This window comes from Lepidochelys olivacea, assembly GCF_965140295.1.
Source record: "Lepidochelys olivacea isolate rLepOli2 genome assembly, chromosome: 16".
NCBI classification, from domain to species: domain Eukaryota; kingdom Metazoa; phylum Chordata; order Testudines; family Cheloniidae; genus Lepidochelys; species Lepidochelys olivacea.
The window spans coordinates 6,592,436-6,613,409 of record NC_140426.1 but is presented as its reverse complement, the minus strand read 5'-3'; the positions used below and the strand labels follow the sequence as shown (position 1 = coordinate 6,613,409).

Sequence of the window (20,974 nt, the reverse complement as noted above, 5' to 3'; positions counted from 1 at the left end):
AGGCTGACAAAGAGTATAACACAGAACTGGGGAATCATAGAATCACAGAATATCAGGGTTGGAAGGGACCCCTGAAGGTCATCTAGTCCAACCCCCTGCTTGAAGCAGGACCAATTCCCAGTTAAATCATCCCAGCCAGGGCTTTGTCAAGCCTGACCTTAAAAACCTCTAAGGAAGGAGATTCTACCACCTCCCTAGGTAACGCATTCTAGTGTTTCACCACCCTCTTAGTGAAAAAGTTTTTCCTAATATCCAATCTCAACCTCCCCCACTGCAACTTGAAGTAAGAGGCGTAAGAGGACACAGAATAAGGCTGTGAGTGAGTGTGATGTTCTTTTGCTGATCCAAAGGACAGTGCAGGAAACAGCAGGGAGTGGGGGACCTGAGAGAGAATAGTACAAGTTGTGGACATGGAAGTTGTAGGGTGAGTGGAAGTTCTGAGTCTAGGGACATGAATTCATTGACTCAGAATAAGGGTGACAGTGACCCTTCCAAAGCCATCAATACTGGAGGGCAGGAACATAATGGGGGGGGGGGGCTGGACCCAATGGAGAAGGTCTCAGATAAAATGCCAGCCAAGTCAGCGCTACTCACTGAGAACAGAGTAAGCAGCAATTTTTGCCAGTACCAAAAATCTCCAACAGCTGGAGATGGGACACTAGATGGGGAGGGCTTTGAGTTACTACAAAGAATTCTTTCCCAGATGTCTGGCTGGTGGGTCTCGCCCACATGCTCAGGGTCTAACTGATCATCATATTTGGGGTTGGAAATTCCACCCCGGGTCAGATTGGCAGAGATGCTGGGGGATTTTCACCTTCCTCTGCAGCATGGGGCAAGGGTCACTTGCAGGTTTAAATTAGTATAAATGGTGAATTCTCTGTAACTAGAAGTCTTTAAGCCATGGGTTCAGGACTTCAGTAACTCAGCCAAAGGCTAGGGGTCTATTTCAGGACTGGGTGAGGTTCTGGGGCCTGCGACATGCAGGAGGTCAGACTAGATGATCCTGATGGTCTCTTCTGACCTTAAAGTCTATGAGTCTCTGAGACTTGTGCTGTAGCAAGGAACCCTTTGGCCTCCTATTCGGGGGGAATGTTTGACTCTAAGAACCATTTGGGCCATGGAAGAAACCGCCTGAGGAACTATCAGTGGGGATACCCCATGCTGAGAGCATGCATCCATCTCTCAGGGCTGGCCCACAGATAGCTAATTCGGTGCTGGTCCACTGCAGAAATAGGTATGTGCTAGATGAGCCAGAAGAGGTGCCTCCCAACTCATGGGTCTCTCTGATTCTAAGCAGACTCATCAAGTAATGTCTGCGGCTGTGTCTACCAATCAACAACCTACTCTGCCACATCTGGCTGGTGGCCTGGCAGCTGCTGCTATGGCTAGATCCCAACAAATTACAGGTGTTGCCAGTGATACATGGCAGGCTTCAGAGGCACCACTCACAGGGATTGCCTGGTAGACAGGAAGTGTAGCTACTTTACAGGGCTTCTCTGGGAAGCTCCTACAGTGTGATAGGCTTGGATGTTTCCTACCTGAAATGGACCCAAGACTGTTACCTTGTACCCCTGAGTGTGGGTGGGAACTATCACTTCCACAATCCAGTCATGGAGGAGGCTCCGTGTCTTCTAGTTAAACAGTTTCCCTTCAAACTGCTCAGAGTAAGAGTGCAGTCAAGGGGCTTCCTGTCTTGTATGTGCCTGTTCAGTGTTAATCTTAGGAACTGAGCTGTCCTACCGGCTCAGGCTCCCACTATCCACAGATGACTCAGACATGCTCACGCTCATACTGCACCTGGTGAACCTCTACTCGGCTGGACGTAGCTATCTGCCCCTTTGCTTGACACTGAAAATAGGGGCGGTGCACCTCCTTGAGAAAGCTGCTCTCAGAATCCACAAACTTACTCTCATTTACAACACGGGGCATGTCAGGAAAGCATGTTTAGCATGTGCTTCAATGGAGATGGGTTAGGGCATCTAATAATGGCCAAAGAGCTGAAAGCTGTGTAGAGAGGGCACTTTATACCTCTGTGCAGTAATGCATTGACTGCCCTTTCCCTCCTAAGCCACAAAGCAAGTGCCAATTAAAAAGCTGTTCTTCTGGCTCTTTTTTGTAATTAGCTTTGCCAAGTTTGCACTGTACCCTAGGGAAGCGTCAAAGGGGAGGGGTACTTTTCCTTAGCTGTGCGATTGGTTCTCTCCCTGGGTGGGAATCGCCCGGGCGAAGTATTTGCAGAGCTCCAGGTTATTCTTCCCTTCATTTTGTAGTTGATTTACACGTAGGAGATTTCGACCATGGCAAAGCAAGTGAAATGAATAAAGTACAAAGTTCTGTCAGGTACTAGTCAGACACTGTTGATGCTTTAAGCATAATGTTAGCCATGTTACAATGGAAAGAAAAGGTGTTTTACATACAGAAATCTACATACATACAACAGTCTGAGACTTCTAGTTTCGTTTTTGTTCTTTAACAAAATTACATGACAATGTTTAGATACTGACCTTGGATTCTCTCTCTTCCAGGAGTGTCTCCAGCTTCTTCTGTGCAGCGCGACCCTCGTGGTCATCACTGACGATTAGTATGATGTGATTCCAGTTGTACACTCGCATCATCTCAAACCAGACATTGGACTGGTGAGAGTATGGTGGGACAGTGCGCAGGAAGGACAGGTGGATGCTCTGCAAGGAACAACAAAGGCTAAACATAGACTTTTGCAGCTCATTCTTGCAGAGGTATGTCTCATTGACCAATCAGTTCCACAAGTACTGGGCAAGGATCAGAAGTCTAGCAACACAGGAATTTCTGGTGACCCTGAAATATAGGCCTTTGGGTCTCAAACCTTTAATTGGCCTCTATAATACGAAATTCCCTTTTTTTGGCTCTGATTTCTAGGCTCTGATTTCAGACACTCTTGTTTCCTGGGGCTAGTCCAGTGCCTGGGGAGGTCGAATGTGTGGCCTATAAGAAGCAGAGCTGACCTTGTTATTCATTGTCAATAACAGTCAGTGTGTGCTTAGCCCTTTTTTCTGATTGTAAATTGTGACAGATAATAACTTCTTCTAAGCAAGCACATTTATTCTTAAGGTAAAAGCACCACAAAGAAAACATATAAAAACAATAAAAGAACCTACACACATGTTAAGTGCTTACCAATGTCACCTATCAGTCTTATGGGACTTAGTCGGTCAAGGTCTTCCAACCCTTCCACAATGGTTGCCCTCCCCCCACTTGGAAAGAAGGGCCTGTCCTTTTGCTGGATCAGAAAGCAGGCCCAGAGTCAGTTTAAACACAGGCTATTTATCCAAAAGTCCTTCTGCTTCACCCTTCTGCTTTTAAAGCCATAATATCCTTTCCCCATAGCAAAGAATACAGAATATCTAACACCACACCCTAAGCCAACACCCCAACCCTTCCTGAGTCTACATGGAAATCTGTCTTGTACGTACAGCAAAGGCTGTCACACCAGGAACTTGAACACAGATTTCACACCTTGGGAGCATTTGATGGGATTTCATGACATGGGGCTTAATTATTGTCTTAGGAGTCCCAGTGTCTCTCCAGTCAATGAATGACTACCCCTTCTGCTCCCACTAGGAATCCAGTGGATCTAGCCCCGACAGGGTGCAGAAAGACACATACAAAATGGTTTCCTTGGAAAGCAGAAGGGGTGTATCAGATCCCATCAGTTAGTGCTGACCTGCAAGGGACTGTGGAGCCAACATGCAAATGGGGTGGCTGACAGGGAAGGGGGGATCCCTGTGGCCAGTATCCAGGAGGAATCATGTTACCTTCCCAGTATATGCAGACAAATCCCTGGGGGGAGTGGAGGTGAGACAGCCTCCATCTCAAGGAGAAGGATGAGACCTACTGACATTAAGGGAAATCTATGACACGCACCCAAGGGTGGGAAATGCCCAAGAAATATGCATGACAGCTGCTCAGGAGACGTCAAAGGTAGCTCCGGCCAGGAAGGAGGGGGAATGTCTTCCCACAATCTATGACTGCCTGATAGTCTGTGAAAATGTATAAGACCCTGGGTGGAGGAAAACTTGCTGCACACCCTGACTCAGTATGTGAGGATTAAAAGTCCATCAATACACTTCCCCCCAGATAAGCTAGGATTGTATGTAACCTTTCTAGGGGGAGATAGGACACATATTGCGATGCCATGCAGTATCTCTGGGGTCCACTGCTTTAAATGAATGGTTCCTGTATGACTGTGTCCTACTCCATGGGGCAGGGCTGCACTGCTCCTCCAGGAACCACGAACAGTGGGTGGGGATTAAAGCAAATCAGCCAGGTTGGAACCATCTCCTGGGGAGGCTCGTGCATATTGGTTCAAACTGGCTTTCCAGAGACCAACGGACAAAGAAAGGACTTCGTATAAATAGCTGGAGTTCAAACTGACTCAGGCTCTTTGTTCTGATCCAATAAATGGCCAAGACCTCCTGTCAAAAGGGTGCCCCAATACTCAAGGAAAGGGTTGGAAGGACTGAACCTACCAGGGTCCCATGAGACTCAGGGCTGCTGTAGTGTTTTCCCCGCCACAGGGATATTAAATTTAATTATATTATGGTCACTATTACCAAGTGGTCCAGCTATATTCACCTCTTGGACCAGATCCTGTGCTCCACTTGGGACTACATCAAGAATTGCCTCTCCTCTGGTGGGTTCCAGGACCAGCTGCTCCAAGAAGCCGTCATTGAAAGTGTCAAGAAACTTTATCTCTGCATCCTGTCCTGAGGTGACATGTACCCACTCAATAATTGAAATCCCCTATTATTATTGAGTTTTCTATTTTTATAGCCTTTCTAATCACTTTCACAATCACATCCTGGTCAGGTGGTCAGTAGTATATCCCTACTGCTACATTCTTATTATTCAAGCAGGGAGTTTCTATCTCTAGAGAGTCTATGGTTGAGTTTGAGTCATTTAAGATTTGTACTCTATTTGACTCTATGCTGTCTTTCACATATAGTGCCCCTCCTGTACTTGGTCTCTGCGGCCATGGTTTGCTTTTACTGAATACACACACATATGACACGTACCGACAAGTCAGGTAATCGTACATGCTGCATTCAGTGCAATAAACTGGATGACCCCCACTCTGCGCTGGACTTCTGCCTGCATTCTTTTTACTCATGCAGCTTTCTTTTTATGGGTTTTATTTGTCTGGTTTGTTTGCCTGGGGAGAGGGGTGTTTATTGGCCTATGTTTTGAGAATGTTAATCAGGTGTATCTATCTCTCCCACTCCCTCTCTAAACTCCCTCACAAAACTCCCCTGTTAGCTGCTCCTGTTCCCTAGGACACTGTGCAAGATGAATCACTGGTCTGATTAGAGCTAGTCAAAAGTGTTTGAACATTTTTTAAAATTGAAAAATGGCCATTTTTGGAAATCCATTTTTTTTAAAAAAATTTGTTCTCTTTCAAAAATGTTCATGCCAGTTTTAAATCATGTTAGGATTGTTTTGATCTGTTTTTATAATTTCCATGACCATTTTTCTGATTTTCCTTTCCTTTCCTTTCTTTTTCCTTTTCCCGCTTGCCTTTCATTTTCCAGTGATTTTTGGAAAAAAATATTTTAAAATGACAGGGAAAAAAGAGGAAAAACTCAGGATAAGAGAGGAAAGAAAGAAATAAGTTGAAACTTAAACAAACAAACGAACAAAAATATTAGCCTGAGACAGACACCTAGTAAGTTTCACCCTGAACAGTTTCATGTTGGCAAAATTATAAGCAACTGAAAACAGGGTCTTATAATGGAAGCGTCAAGTAATCTTAACTATAGTCACTGCTACCTGCCGCCTATAGTAAACATCATTCATTGCAGGGAGTATTAGCTCTGCTGGGACTGATGTATAAGTGAATATCCCTCTATCCCTGGCATCAGTTGCGTGATTAAAATGCCTTTTTAATTGGCAGCGCCCCTCCTAACCCGTCTGGGATGTCCCTGAGGCTGGCATGGATTACAGGTACCCTGTCACCTCTCCAGCTTAACATCGCACTCATTTCCTAGCCTCTGATAGCGCTTTCCTCTGAAGTCCACGCAATTCCCAGTTTTCAGCATCACCTGTGTCTCTTCTCCTGTCCTAACAGCATCGGACAGGCAGCACACTGGGCAGCAGTGAAGTCTCACCGGTGCTCCCATCACCATATTCAACAGTACTGCATGCTCAGCACTCATTAGCCATAAGCACCAAAGTCTCCAGCTGCCCCTTGCTGACAATTCTCCCCCATGATTTGATCACAACCCAAGATTCTGATGCCTACGGATGCTCTTGGATCAGTGTTAAAGGTCTTCACTGCAACCCTGCTTATAGCAGCTGTACGAAACTTTAACCAGTGCTCTGAAGAATTAAGGTTGTCCACAGAACAGTTACAAGATGGGTTGTGGCAATATAGCTCCGTCACTGGGGCTCACCTGGTTTTTGGAGGAGCCACCTTTGGGGTATTTCAGTCTCCAGCATTAATCAGTCTTGGCCTTGGTTTTTCTGCTGAGGTTGCTAACAAGGTAGCAATTGAGATAATGGGGGAGGGGGTTTTTTGGGGGGAGGAATTGGGATTTATTTGAGGACACATGCCCTGTTGGAACTGGCTGAGAACATCCACTCCTTACCCATAGATTCAGGACCAGCCTTCAGATGTGAGCGGCAAGAGATGTGCACTGAGCTTTTGCTGTTTCATTTCATTTCATGTGAATCTGTTGCTCCTCCCTAACTGAAATTTGGCTTTCTTTGGAATGTGGATGAAATGGCTATTTTTGCACTGACATTTGCATCAGTGAATATTCACAGTTTTCCATGCAAAAGGCATCAGCATACGAAATATGGACTCTTTTGAGCTTTGAAATAGACTCGTTTTTACTCAATAAATGTAGCACTATTCTACCTGAAAATGGGTCCAGCTTCAGGTTTGTAATAAAATGAGAATGTCACAGCACTTCTGCAAGGACTCTGTGGAACTCCTTTGCTTTTACAAAAGAAGTACATTGTACAAGGTCAGCCCAGAAGTGAGGAGTGTCTGATGAAGGAGCCACCCACCATACTCCCCGCATACCCTGCACATGGCCAGATGCATCAAATTCACCACTCTGCAGAGGGCCAGCATAAAGCCTAGGCAAGGCACACTTACATCCTCAAAATAGGGTGTGTATCAGACATGAACGGCACCTAGTCCTTGCCTGGCCCTCTGCCGAGGGTTGAATCTCACCCCAAAGTGAATAGACCTTTTCATTTTCACAGGGACATGAACTGTAGTTTGGAACTTGACTTGCTATTTCTTGGCCGCTGGGCAGGCTGGGTGTTATTTCAAACCAGAGGATAACTGGTGTTAACCTCCAATCACACACAGACTGAACAAAACCAAACAATCTTGAAGACCAAAAGAGCTCCTGCCAAATGGATAGACAGTATTAGGGTCCTCCTCCATCTCTGCAGTTCCTCCAGCATCCAGGGACCACCCAGGAGGCTCCCAGCTGTCACTAGTCAGCAGTTCAGGAGCTAGTTCATGCATTTGATTTGGCTAAAGAGCTGTGAATCCAGCAGCCTGACAGAGAAACACTGCAGAAATGATCCAGCGATATGTAGGTCAACATTGTGAGATATCAAAACCAATGAATTCAGAGAAAGCCAGAGTAGGAGAGAAAAAGTGAGAGTTATCAGATCAGTCTGGAGAGGATAGATAGATAGATAGATAGATAGATAGATAGATAGATAGATAGATAGATGTATTCTGGAAAAAGTAGTGCAGAAATCATTAGTCACTTCTGATGGATGTTCTTCATTTATACCACATGTATGAGATACATACTAGGAAACATGCATCAGTTACCTTATCAGAATATATAGACATGCGTGTTGTCAGACCAATGACAGGAATCCTGTAGAAGCCAGCTGTGTATGATACAGGTGTTGGTGTTAGGTGATCATTTGGAGCAGGTGGGTGACTAACTAATATTGCATAGACCTGTAGGACACAGGATACATGATACAAACATTATTTCATAGGAGCAGAATGATCATGAAATGTGAATTTCCTTTTCTTTTCTGTACATTAAGTAGCCAAGTGCTAACATGGTCACGGCATTCAAACAACAGGAGATATAAATAATAAAAGAATACATAAGCAACACATGTCATGATGTGGTTCTGTAGATGAAGGAAGGCATGTATGAAAAGGCTGCTTCTTCCCTTAGACTGAAGCCGTCGCCATTAGGAAGAGATGGGTCTGTTTGGGGTTTCATCTTAATGGAAATGCAATGCTTGGCAAGCTAAACTAATAACTCTCATGGATTACAGATTAAAGAGAAACATCTCTCTTACAGTCACACTATGTAATGAGATTTATTTAACCACACATTTAATACTCAACTCTAATTCCCCTCTGAGGACTATTACAAACAAAGTGGTCAGCTGGGATTCCGTGAGAGAGAGAGAGAGCGAGAGACAGACAGAGAGAGGGAGAGAGAGTCACAACACAGAACAAATCAGCCAGCTGCCTGCTAAGCATGCACACACATCAAAACCCAAGGGGAAGGGAGGGGAGGCGCATGGGAGACTCACTCAGGTAAGGACATGAAGAAACATGGATATAAATATGTCTTAGCTACTTTCTTTTCTCTCAGCAAAGCAGGGTTGATGTGATGGCCAACATGACAATATCATTTCATATGAAAATCACTTCTACAGCCCCATAAATGTACCTGGCACTTGACAAACAGTAGGTCAGCTCCCCAGCTGGTGTAAATGAGTGTAACTACATGGAAGTCAGTGGAGTGAGACCAGTTTGCACCAGCTGAAGATCTAGCCCCAAAGCATTTTCAGCAGTGGTCCCCAAACTTTTTACCTCGTGCCCTTCTTACCCCTGTCTGCACCCACCTGCTCCCCAGAGCCAGAGCCAGAAGTGGGGCCATGGCTCTGGGTGAGGGGGACTGTCCAGTGGTAAGGGAGCCGAGGCTGGGGCCATTTCTGGAGGTGGGGGTGGGAGTCTGGCGAAGGCCGGCAGCCAATGCCCCAGGAGCGGGGCCGGCAGCTGCGGCCGGGAGCAGAGCCCCAGGACTTAGGCTGGCAGCCAGATCACCAGACTTGGGGCTGGCAGCTGGGACCCTGGGTGTGGAGCTGGCAGCTGGGGCCAGGGCCAGGAGCGGAGCTGGGTGGCACTCCCTCCCCGCCCTCCGTAGGGGCTGGCCTGGGCCCCAGCTGCATCCCCCAAAACGTTCCTCCCTTCCTCCCTAGGGGGGCGTACCCCACAGATTGGGGACCTCTGATTTACAGTCTGAGGGTCTGCCTACACTGCAATCAGAGCTGTGACTGCAGCATGTGTAGACATACCCAAGCCAACTTTGATCTCCTTCTGCCTGGAAGAAATAGGTTTTGAGATGGGGTTTAAGGAAGGTAAGTGCACTTGCCGGAAACAGGGAGACTCTCAGGGACAGCATGTTAGAAGGGGAATAACTGGGAGTGGAAGGAAGAGAGAAGAGTATTGAGAGGAGCACAGGGTCTGAGCTGGGGAAGGAAAGCAGAGATGGGGTTGTAGGGCTAACAGGTGAGAGTGAGGAATTGACGCTGAGTGTAGCCAGGGGAGGGATCTAAGGCAGAGGGTTTGCTGGCTGGAGCTGGGTGAGGGACATGACATTAGCAGGCTGATAGGAGAAGCAGGAGAACAGTCTAGAGTGGCAATGGTCAAGGCAAAAGGCCATCAAGACGTGCACAAGGGTCCTAGCAGGAAAAGAGTTTGGGAAGGAAGTGCTGGGGCTGCATTAAAGAGGGCACAGCAACAGGACATAGGGGAGACAGGATGCTGGGGGAGATGCCGAGGGAAGAGGAGAGCCGGATTAAAGTCCGGGAGTCAGGAGGGACAATGGAATTGTTAATGGGGTTAGAGAAATGAGGATGGTAGAGGAGTGGGAGGGAGGGAAGACAAGAGGAGCAGCTCGGATGTAAAGAGCTGGAGATGATGGCAAGGAGATGTCAGCGAGGCAGCTGGATGGGGAAGAATGGGTGGCGGGGAGGAGGAGACTTAGGAATCAGCCATGTGAGCTCCAAGGGGAGCTGTCACCGAGAGAGATAGAAAGAGGAGGGAGTAAAGGCAGAACCGCGTGGCATAGAGGGGAGAATGAGCAGCTGTGAAGCTGAGGCAGGCTGGACAAGGTTCACGACAGGGCAAGGTTGTGGACCAGAGGGCGTAATCCTGCAAAGGGCAGCGCTTCCTCAACTCCAGCCAGCTGCAGTGGGAGCTGAGAGCAGCTAGCATTGCAAATGGTCTAGCACCAGGAGACGGGGAAAAGCAGAGCGGGAGGGAGCGACTGACAGAGCGGAAAGTAGCACAGACCAAGGAGGAAACGGTGAAGGACGCATCCCTTTGACATAGTTGGGAAGGGCCAGGGAGGAGTCAGAGGGATGGAGAGGCTGGCAGCTGCTCATGCTGGGCAGTTCAAGCACTGGGATATCTCAGGGTATGTCTGCACTGCAAGAAACCAGTGGCTGGTCTGTGACAGCTGACCATTGGTGCCGTTGTTATGAGTTGCCAGTGGGTGCTCGATCCCCACTCCATCCCAAGCTCTGCCCCCCTTCCCCCAAGTCCCCACCTCTGCCTCGCCTCTTCCTGCCCCGCCCTGTTCTGAACCCCTCCCCTGAGCATACCCCATGCTTGCTCCTCCGCTACCGCCCAGCACCTCCTGCATGCTGCTGAATACCTGATCGTGGCAGGCAGGAGGTGCTGGGAGGGAGGGAGAGGAGCTGATTGTGGGGGCTGCCGGTGGGTGCTGAGCACCCACTGTTTTTTTTCCGTTGGTGCTCCGGGGCTGTGGGGCCTATGCAGCTGACACTGGCTTGTGGGGCTCGGGTCGTGGGGCTATAACATTGCAGTGTAGACATTTGGGCTTGGGCTGGAGCCTGATCTGTGGGATCCAACCCCACCAAAGCCTGGCCACATGACCTCAGCAGATTCAACCCCTTGGAAGATGCTGCACATTATTCATGGCAGCTGCTAACATAAAATGGCCATTTTGCAAAATTTTATTTCCAAAATTCTTCTCTGACACACTGAAATTCTGCTCATGCTTAAGGTCAAAGAATAAGAAAATTAAAGCTGCTGAAGGTACCCCATGCCAAGGCATAACCCACCCATAAGTGAATACTGCCCATTCTTGGTATGCTGGTCTGAATAACCCACAGCACTGGCATTTCTAGAGGGTGAGGAATATCACTGGATCACATCATGACAAGTTGACTATGAAGCTATATTAACAGTTATTAAAATGCATCACTGGACAGTGTCATTCAGCACAGGGCTGGGAATGCAGCACACTCTTATTGGATATTCACAAGTCAAAAAATCTCCATTGTTTAAAATGCACAAAAGTTGTCTCAGGGCAACCTGGGTGCAGAGGGCCAGACCAGGAGAACACACCTCTTAAGCCCCACTACAACCCCAAATAGAGCTTAAATGAGAATTAAGAGGTGCATAGGCCTTTTGCTAGCCCTCTACACAGGTGTGAAATTACCTGCCAACACATGTGATCAAGCAAATGATGAAACAATGCTGTCAGTGCACAAGATATACTGTCCTACAGTATACACTGGTTCTCCACTTGTAAGGTAACTAACTCCCTTTTCTTCATGTGCCAGTATATTTATGCCTGTATCTGTAATTTTCACTCCATGCATCTAAAGAAGTGGGTTTTTTACCCTCGAAAGCTTATGCCCAAATAAATCTGTTAGTCTTTCAGGTGCCACCAGACTTTTTGTGGCTACAGACTAACATGGCTACCCCGTGATACTAGTCTTGCAGTACTGCATACTATTTATGCCTGTCTCATGTGGCAAGATTAAGAAATTCCATCTTTTCAATTGATGTTTAGATATCATGGTGATTAGATAGATAGATAGATAGATAGATAGATAGATAGATAGATAGATAGATAGATAGATAGATAGATAGATAGATAGAAGATGGGTGAGAGAGACAAGACTTCAAGCTACACAGAGCTCTTCTTCGTGTCTGGGGAAGGTAATCAGTGTGTCACACCTAAATATGAGCTGAAACAGATTGTTAAGCATAAGGAGTTAATAACACATGTTGCAAGAGACTATTCAAGAAGAAGTGAACAGTTATCACCGCTGTAGTCATAGGACAGAGGAGGGTTGGGGGGTTACATACTGTTGTAATGAGACATAAAACTAGCATCACTATGGAGCCCATGTTTCTGTAGACACACTGCTGCAGCCCAGCCGTAAGCTCTGCCGATGCAGCACATTGGTGATGGCACTCGATGCCGACAGGAGACAGCTCTCTTGTTTGCACAAACCCCCACCTCCATAAGCGGCATGAGCTCTGTGGCGGGAGAAGCTCTCCTGCCGACATGGTGCCATGCACACAAACTCTTATGTCGGTGTAACTTATGTCACTCAGGGGGATGCAATAGTCACACCCCGATCGACATAAGTTTTGCTGACATAAGTTGTAGTGTAGATATAGCTCAGTGTCTAGCAAAGTCATGAACTTAAGCTCTCAGGCTCCTCTTTTGAAGGTGTTGTTCAGGGTTTCCTTTGAGGATGAGGTCTGAAAGGTCAGATATGGAGGGATCGCTCTGTGAAAAGTGCTCACCCAGGAGTGACAGGGTGTTTTTGTGTCTTATCATTATTCTGTGTGAGTTCATTCGAGAGCGCCGTGATTGTCTGGTTTCACCCTCACAGTTGTTGTTGGTGCATTTGATGCCCTGGATGAAGTACACCACATGTGATAGGCATGTGTAGGACTCATGGTTCTTGAAAGGTGTCTTGTGGGAGGTGTGGATCATTGTAGCAGTGGAGATATGGCTGCAGGTTTTGCATGTGTTGTTCTGGCAGGGTCTGGTGATGCTTTGAGTTGGTCTGTCCTGGCATGCAGGGAGCTTGCTTCTGATGATGAGCTTGGTGAGGATGGGGCATTTTTTGAAGGCCAGAAGAAGGGGTTCAGGAAAGATTTTGTTCAGGATGGGGGTCCCCATCAAGTATGGGTTTTAGTTGTTTGATGATACCGCAGATGGGTTCCAGTGTGGGGCGATAGGTGACAACTAGGGGTGTGCAGTTGATGGAGGTTTTTCTTCTTCTCTGTATTAAAGCAGGCTCTCTTGGAATATTTGGGTGGCCCCTTCCATGATGTGATCTACTTCTCTAGTGGAGAGTCCTTGTTTGGCAAAGGTGGTTTTAAGTGTTTTAAGATGTCTATCCCAGACTTTCTCCTCAGAGCATATTCTGTGTACCTGAGTTCCTGGCTGTAGAGAACAGATTTCTTGGTGTGTTTGAGGTGGTGATGGTAGGTGTGGTGATCAGTTTCTGGAATATAATTGTCTGTAGGGTTTCATTGTTGAAGCTGACCATGGCGTCTAGGAAGTTGACGCTGGTGTAGGAGTGTTCTAGAGAGAGTTTGATGGATGGGTGGTGGTTGTTGAAGTTGTGGTGGAGATTTATGAGGGAGTTTACGTCATCTGTCCTGAGGATGACTATATAATTGATTTCAGAGTGGTAGTCGTGTTAGTCTGTATCAGCAAAAAGAACGAGGAGGACTTGTGGCACCTTAGAGACTAACAAATTTATTTGAGCATAAGCTTTCATGGGCTAAAGCCCACTTCATCAGATGCATGCAGTGGAAAATACAATAGGAAGATATATATATACATAGAACATGAAAAAATGGGGGTTGCCATACCCACTCTAATGAGACTAGTTGATTAAGGTGGGCTATTATTAGCGGGAGAAAAAAAACATTTGTAGTGATAATCAGGGTGGCCCATTTCAAACAGTTGACAAGAATGTGTGAGTACCAGTGGGGGGAAAATTAGCATGGGGAAATAGTTTTTAGTTTGTGTATTGATGTATCATTGATGTATCTCAGGTATACCCTTGGTTTAGTGCTGCATTTTTCCAAAAATTCTTCCTCAAGGTGGGCCATGAAGAAGTTGACATGTTGGGGAGCCATTCTTGTACCCATGGCTGTTCTCATGGTCTGGAAAAAGTGTTGTTGAATGTAAAGTTGCTATGGGTGAGGATGTAATGGATGAGTTTGCCAGTGTGTTTCTGGTGGATGTGGTGGATGGTGGAGTGTTGTCTGTAATTCTGTAGATATTTAAGGCAGGCAGCTATGCCATCACATGAGGCATGTTGGTGTAAACGGAGGTAACATCCATGGTGGCAAGGATGCTGTTCTGAGGGCGGTTGTTAATGTTGTGGAGTTTCTTAATGAAATTGGTTGTGACCTGAAGTAAACTGGCCCTTTGTATGGTGAATCTGAGGACAGTTTCTATGAGTCCTGATATTTCTTCAGTAAGAGTGCTGAGGTCAAGTATGATGGGCCTGCCTGGGTTCCCTTGTTTGTATGTCTTGGGAAACACGTAGAAGGTCCCTGGGGTGGCTTCATGGGGGACGAGGTTATAGAATTGCTCTTGGAGTTGTTTAGGGAAGGATTTGATTATATTCTTAAATTTCTGTGTGAATTATGGTGTGAGAGTCGTCTTTGAGTTCTTTGTAGTAGGTGGTGCCAGAGAATTGTTGGTTGGCCTCACTGATGTAGTCATCATGGCCGAGGATAACAATGGCACCCCGTTTGTCCGCTGATTTGATCCCTATCTGGTGGTTGGATTTCAGGAACTGGATAGATAGATAGATAGATAGATAGATAGATAGATAGATAGATAGATAGATAGATAGATAGATATTTTAAAGAACTTCAAATCCCTACTTGCATTCTAAATTACCCTCAAAACTATGCCCTTTGCCTGATTAGGACACATGGAAACAGCCCCTTTGCTGTTCTAATGAGCTAGCTGCACAAATAGCTATGGAAGGAAGTACCTTTTTCAGAGATGAAGCTATGTAAATTGCTCTTGGTGCAATCCAATGGTGCATGAACATTATCCTTCCTGCTGGTTTCTCCTTGCTTCTTTTGAATACATCTTCTGTACATTTCTCTGACTTTCCTTGGCCTCCAGACATTTGCATAGCATTTGTTTGGAAAATTGGGCCATATCCAATTACTATTTGAACCAAAAAGATTAGCTAGTCTTCCCTCTGCTTCTTTCATTGCATCCCTCTCCCCACCTCTCCCCCATCCCTCTGCAAATCCACCAGAGACAGCCCTGGGAGTACCTATGCTTAATTTCAAAAGTTTAAAATGTCCAGGATAGTACCTCTCTGCATGCATATGTGTTTGTGTGTATGTATGGGTGTGTGTATATGTATACAAATGTCCGTGCAGGAGTATAGGGGTGCATGTGCATTTGTGTACACATGTGTGTGAAAAGTCTGACTGTTGTGAAGACTGTGGGTTGTTTAGGCAGAGAACCCAAGAACCCCCCAAAATGTGAAGAAAACAGAACAACACTGCAAAAATGAGCATTCAAAAAAATGTCCTTTGCAGAAGTTAGAACATATTTTACTTTAAAAAATAGATAGCAAATGTAATTGTGTCCTGCAGAGTTATTGTGCTAAAGGGGTCTTAGTTTTGCTTTAACAGCCAATCTCAATGCAGCCTTAACTACGGTGTCACTACGGATGTCTCCACAGTCTGTGCAGGGCTCAGAGCCTTGCAGGCTGGGAGGAGCTTTATTTATTTTTATGTTATTACCAGCTATACTAAGCTTCCTTTGTAAATTAAGAGAGAAATGTGCAGACCCTCTTCCCCAGCCCCTTCAGTTATGGACAAGCAATAGGGTGCTTCTCTTTTGCAACACTTAGAAACCAAGTGACAGTTGCAGAAGGGGAATTCCATGCCCTGTATTCAGCAAATAATAAAGAAAATCTCAGTAACTGATGTTCTGGAGGTTAAATCCTTAATCTGCTCAGTTTCAAACTAGAGACAAATAAACAGCCTCCTACTAAATTCCCTAAATATAAGCACAGATCCCTCTGTCCCTGCATTATGCGGCAGTAGCGGGAGTAATCAAGGCATCACTGCCAGGGAGGCTAGGCTGGATGAGGCATTGGCATTTGCCATGTCAGATAGCCCTGCCTGGCCTTTGGAAGACGAGTGGGATTCACAAGAGTGGGGGGGGAGGGGAGGCGAAGAATGGAAAAATCCTTTATTTGCTCAGCTCTCGGTTTGAGTCAAGTGTGAACAACATGGAGCCCCAGAGGGTGTGACAGATTCAGCCAGCTTCCGAAAGCCAGCCTCTCTGTGTAGATTTCCAGTGTGGGGAGGAAGGGGAGTTAAGCAAGAAAGCATAGTGGTGTGTGAATGCGCATATGTAGAAACTTTCTAACTCTAAGGGCAGGTAAACTCTGGAATAAACTTCCAAGGGAGGTTGTGGAATCCCCTTGTGGGGGTTAAGAACAGGTTGGACAAACACATCTGGGATGGTCTAGGTTTACTTGGTCCTGACTCAGCACAGAGGGCTGGACTAGACGACCCCTCAAGGTCCCTTCCAGCCTGACATTTCTATGATTCGATGAGTGTTGCCAGTTTGTGCCTGTGTGTGTTTGGCAGAGAGATGTTTTAAAGGCCTGAGGTGTAGTATTTAGTTAAATGCTTTCTTAACGCTGAAGGTTTATAGTGCCAGGCAAACAGCTTAAAGCACTCCTGCTCTGCAGTGATGCAGGTCCTGTGTGTGCTGAGAATTGGTTTGTTTAATGTATTATTTAGGAGGCTCCGATATTTGAAAAAATCCTGTAGCTTTAATACCAGGCATGGGAGCAGGGTGTGTTGAAATGTGCATGTGTGTATGTGCATGTGAGGACCATGTGTGAGCGGGTCGAAATGCTCTTATATAAAAAGCTGCAATGCAGTCAGATAAAGCTTCATTGGAATTCAGCGAGGCAGCAGCGGGTGGGGGAGGGGAGATCATGTCACACAAAATGAGGCCACCCAGAGCCATGTATGAGCACTGAGGCTCCGCTTGGACATGGAGAGCAGCTGTCCCTGCCTGTGCTTGGGCCCGGTTTGGGTTTCACACAATCTCAGACATGACAACACCAGGCACAGATTGCTGGAGCACCATTAGAAGCACCATATTTAAAAATCAAGCAAACACAGGGCCTCCACCCCACCCCCCCAAGCCCTGCAGTGATTCATTTCTCCCCCAACATGGTGCAAATACTTTACTTATATGCTATGTTTCCTTTGATTTAATGGCGACAAAGGTCACACTCAGTGTTTGCATTTGAAAATAAAGCCAAAAGATGGGTCAAACTGTTATCCATGGATGCATCCAGAAGAATATTCATGCTGGTAACAAAAATAAAGGGCTGGGGCATTATTCAGTTTACATATGAAATTCTCATAGTATCCTCTCCCATCTCAGCACCATTTCATTATTCGTGGGGCTGTACTCGTATTTATTTGCCAAAAATATTCATGTTTTCATTTCTGAAGACCCAGATGGAAAATGTTTTGTGTGTATTTCTCTTTAAGTAAAACTTTGCCTGAATATATATCTGTATATAGAAAATCCACCCACAGCAAGAAAGACTATTAAGCCTCTCCATAGAAGATGGGAAAAATATAGACAACTCTAGCTGGTGTTTAAGTTACCTACCTCCGAGGTTTTCCATAAAGGATGGTAAAAAGCATCTGAATTATTCAGAATGTTCGAGATTTATCTATTGGTATGAACTGACTGCACTTACATACACACATTGTACCCACAGGCCTACAAACACACACCCTGGACACACACAGACATTCAAACACACTGCACACCCAGAGAGATGAGCAAACACCCATACCCACCCTGGACACACACAGAAACATACAAACAAACACACTGCACACACAGAGAGATGAGCAAACACCCCCCCACACACTGTACACACAGAGAGACATACAAACACCCCCCCACACACTGTACACACACAAAGAAAACAAACACAGGCATACACTGTACACACGGAGACATACAAACACACACTCACAAAGGCTCGCAAACACACACACAGTCCACACGCATGCCAACATACAAACACACACATAGACTGTACGCATATACACAAGCACACACCATACATCACGCACACAGACATCAACCCTTCCCAACAGGTCCACCACCAACCTTAATATGCAGGTATAACCCCCCGTCCCAATCCCCCATGAATCTGAGAGAATGCAAGGTCTGGCTGTCTGTGTTAACACATGATTTGCTTGGGCTATGGGATGAACTCCTGGTGCTCCGTGGCCTGTCCTTGCCCTGATCAGTGAATTAAGGCACTGGCAATGAGCTGGCTGGGGGAGCGGATGGGGGGCTGTGTGGGGAGATGTCTGGAGGGAGGAGGGGGAGATGGGCTGCAGTGATGGCTGAGGACGAGGGACTGAGCGCTAGCTGGGGGAGCAGAGGGGGGGCTGCAGGGGGAGATGGCTGGAGGGGGGAAGGGGAGGTGGGCTGCAGTGATGGGTGAGGGCAAGGGGCTGAGCACTGGACGGGGGAGCGGATGGGGGGCTGTGGGAGTGGATGAAGGGTGTGGGGGGAGATGGTTGGAAGGGGGAGTGGATGGGGGCTGCAGGGGGAGATAGCTGGAGGGGGGAGTGGATGGAGGGCACGGGGGGAGATGGCTGGAGGGGGGAGCAGATGGGGGGTTGCAGGGGGAGATAGCTGGAGGGGGGAGTGGATGGGGGGTGCAGGGGGAGATGGCTGGAGGGGGGAGCAGATGGAAGGTGCGGGGGGGAGATAGCTGGAGGGGGGAGCAGATGGAGGGTGCGGGGGGAGGTGGCTGGAGGGGGGAGCAGATGGAGGGTGCGGGGGGAGATGGCTGGAAGGGGGAGCGGATGGGGGGTTGCAGGGGGAGATGGCTGGAGTGAGGAGCAGATGGGGGCTGTGGGGGGAGATGGCTGGAAGGGGGAGCAGATGGAGGGTGCGGGGGGAGATGGCTGGAGGGGGGAGCAGATGGAGGGTGCGGGGGGAGATGGCTGGACGGGGGAGCGGATGGGGGGTTGCAGGGGGAGATGGCTGGAGCGAGGAGCAGATGGGGGCTGTGGGGGGAGATGGCTGGAAGGAGTGGGGCTGCAGCGATGGGCGAGGACGAGGGGCTGGGCGCTGGCCGGGTGAGTGGCTGGATGAGCGGCCAGGGGTGCCCGAGGCGATGCTGGCGGGGCTCCCGCGGGCCGGCCCCGGGTACCTGGCTGGAGATGAGGTCCTCGCAGACGGACAGGGCCATCTGGATGGCGTTGGGCTTGTGGGTGACCGAGGTGGCGTTCAGCTGGATCTTCCACGTGCCGTGGCGCTTGTTGGCCTGGTTCACCGCCTCGCGGAAGATCTGCTCGTGCTTCTTGGTGCTCAGCACCGCGCCGATGTTGACGATCTTGGGGTCGCAGCCGGCGCGGGCGAAGGAGAAGGAGACGAGCACGGCGAGCAGCAGCAGGCGCATGGTGCTCATGGGCCGGGGACTCGGCTCAGCGCGGGGCCAGGGCGCCCCTGCCCGGCCCGCTCAGGCGCCCCGGACGCCGCCCCAGGGGCAAGAGGCTTCGCCGCTCCCCGCCGCGCCCAGCCTCGGGGCTCGCCCCATCCGGCCGCCCGCCGAGCCCTCGGGCAGCGCGGCGCCAGCCCCGGCCGGAGCCGGCCCGGGCGCACGGCGCTCTCCGAGGTGCTGAAGTCCCGGCGCGCCCGGCTCCGCGTCCCGCTCTGGCTCTGCCCCGCGCCCCGGCACCTCGGGCGGCGGCTGCAGGCGCCGGCGTCCCGGCCGCGGCGCACAGGGGCGCGCTATGGGGCAGGGCGGCGGGGCGCGGACCCTCCTGCGCCGCCCTCCCCGGGGCAGGGGTCTGCGCTGCTCCCGTGCGCCACCAGCCTCCCGCCGCAGAGCGCTGCCCACGGAGCCCAGCGGGTCCCGCCGCTGACGCGTCACAGCGCAGCACTGCGGAGCCTCCGCTGCTGCCCGCCCCTCGCCGGCCCCGGGGCTGGGGAAGGGCTGCTGCGCCCGGCCCCTCCGCCCAGCCCGCCGCTCGCCGCCTGCCAGCTGCTGTGCGCAGGGCACGGCCCCGGCCCCCGCGGCGGGACACGCCGCCCTGTCCCCGAGGGCTGGCTGCCAGGAGCCGGTCCGGCTTTCTCCCCTGTCCTGGGCTCCTGCTGTGCTCCCAGATACCCCCGCCCCCGGCACCAGCCCACAGCACCTCTCCCCCGGCTCAGCTCCTCGGGCCGCCTGCAACCCCCGCTGCCAGTCCCAGCACGAGGAGCTGGTGCCCACTTTAGACGGGAGAGCTCATGATGAGGTCACCAGAATAGACAGAGAGCTGGTGTGTATGGAGATAGATAGATAGATAGATAGATAGATAGATAGATAGATAGATAGATAGATAGATAGATAGATAGATGGTGTATGGAGATAGAGAGATGATAACTAGTGGGTATGGCGATAGATCGATCAATCAATAGATAGTTGGTGTGTATGGAGATAGATTGATCAACAGCTGGTGTGTATGGAGAAAGGAAGGAAGAAAAAGAAAGAGGATAGTTAGATAGCTGGTCTGTAGGGGGATAGATGGATTGATATATAGCTGGTGTGTAAGGGGATATGATGGATAGATAGCTCATGTGTATTGGGATAGACAGCGCAATCAATAGATAGCTGGTGTGTATGGGGATAGATACATTGATCGATAGATGGATCCTTGCAACTCTTTCTGTCCTAAAATTGTTCTTACTGGGAATTAAAGTGGGCCTTGGTGTGTATGGGAAATCTTTGAGAGCAGTGTTTCTAGAGACTGGGATCTCTCCGGTACTTGTGTCTATTAGTGGGTTGCTCATCTAAGTTTTCTGGCTCTGGGTGAGTCTGGCAGAAGAGCTAAAGGAATGTGATCATCACAGTGGATTAGCAATGGATGTGTCTTGGCTTCCAGAAGGTGTGCTGACCTCCCTCCCCACACTATGTTAAACACCTTGCATTGCTCCAGAGAACACAGGGCAGCAAATAGACTTAGGATACCAAGCTAAGAAAGTGCCTATCCAGAGCACAGTGTGGGGCTTTGCAAATAAACAGGCCATCCCCATGGCGTGACTCGCAGAAACACGGC

At 48.6% G+C, this 20,974-nt stretch overlaps 1 protein-coding gene across 11 annotated transcripts in view; it reads right to left on the bottom strand.

Moving 5' to 3' along the window:
• GRIN1 (glutamate ionotropic receptor NMDA type subunit 1) overlaps nucleotides 1-19,451 on the bottom strand; it is a 78,330-nt gene extending 58,879 nt beyond the window's left edge. For 6 of the 11 annotated variants that reach the window (XM_084650195.1, XM_084650200.1, XM_084650203.1 and 3 more), the window contains exons 1-3: nucleotides 19,087-19,450; nucleotides 7,835-7,969; nucleotides 2,505-2,681 (exon numbers count right to left, since the gene is read on the bottom strand). In XM_084650195.1, coding sequence (XP_084506321.1) covers nucleotides 2,505-2,681; nucleotides 7,835-7,969; nucleotides 19,087-19,344 — 570 coding nt within the window. In that variant the 5' untranslated portion in view covers nucleotides 19,345-19,450. Of the gene's footprint in view, nucleotides 1-2,504; nucleotides 2,682-7,834; nucleotides 7,970-19,086 lie in introns of all 11 variants that reach the window. The other 5 variants (XM_084650202.1, XM_084650199.1, XM_084650201.1 and 2 more) reach the window with 3 other exon arrangements.
• Between the last annotated feature and the right edge of the window lie 1,523 nt (nucleotides 19,452-20,974).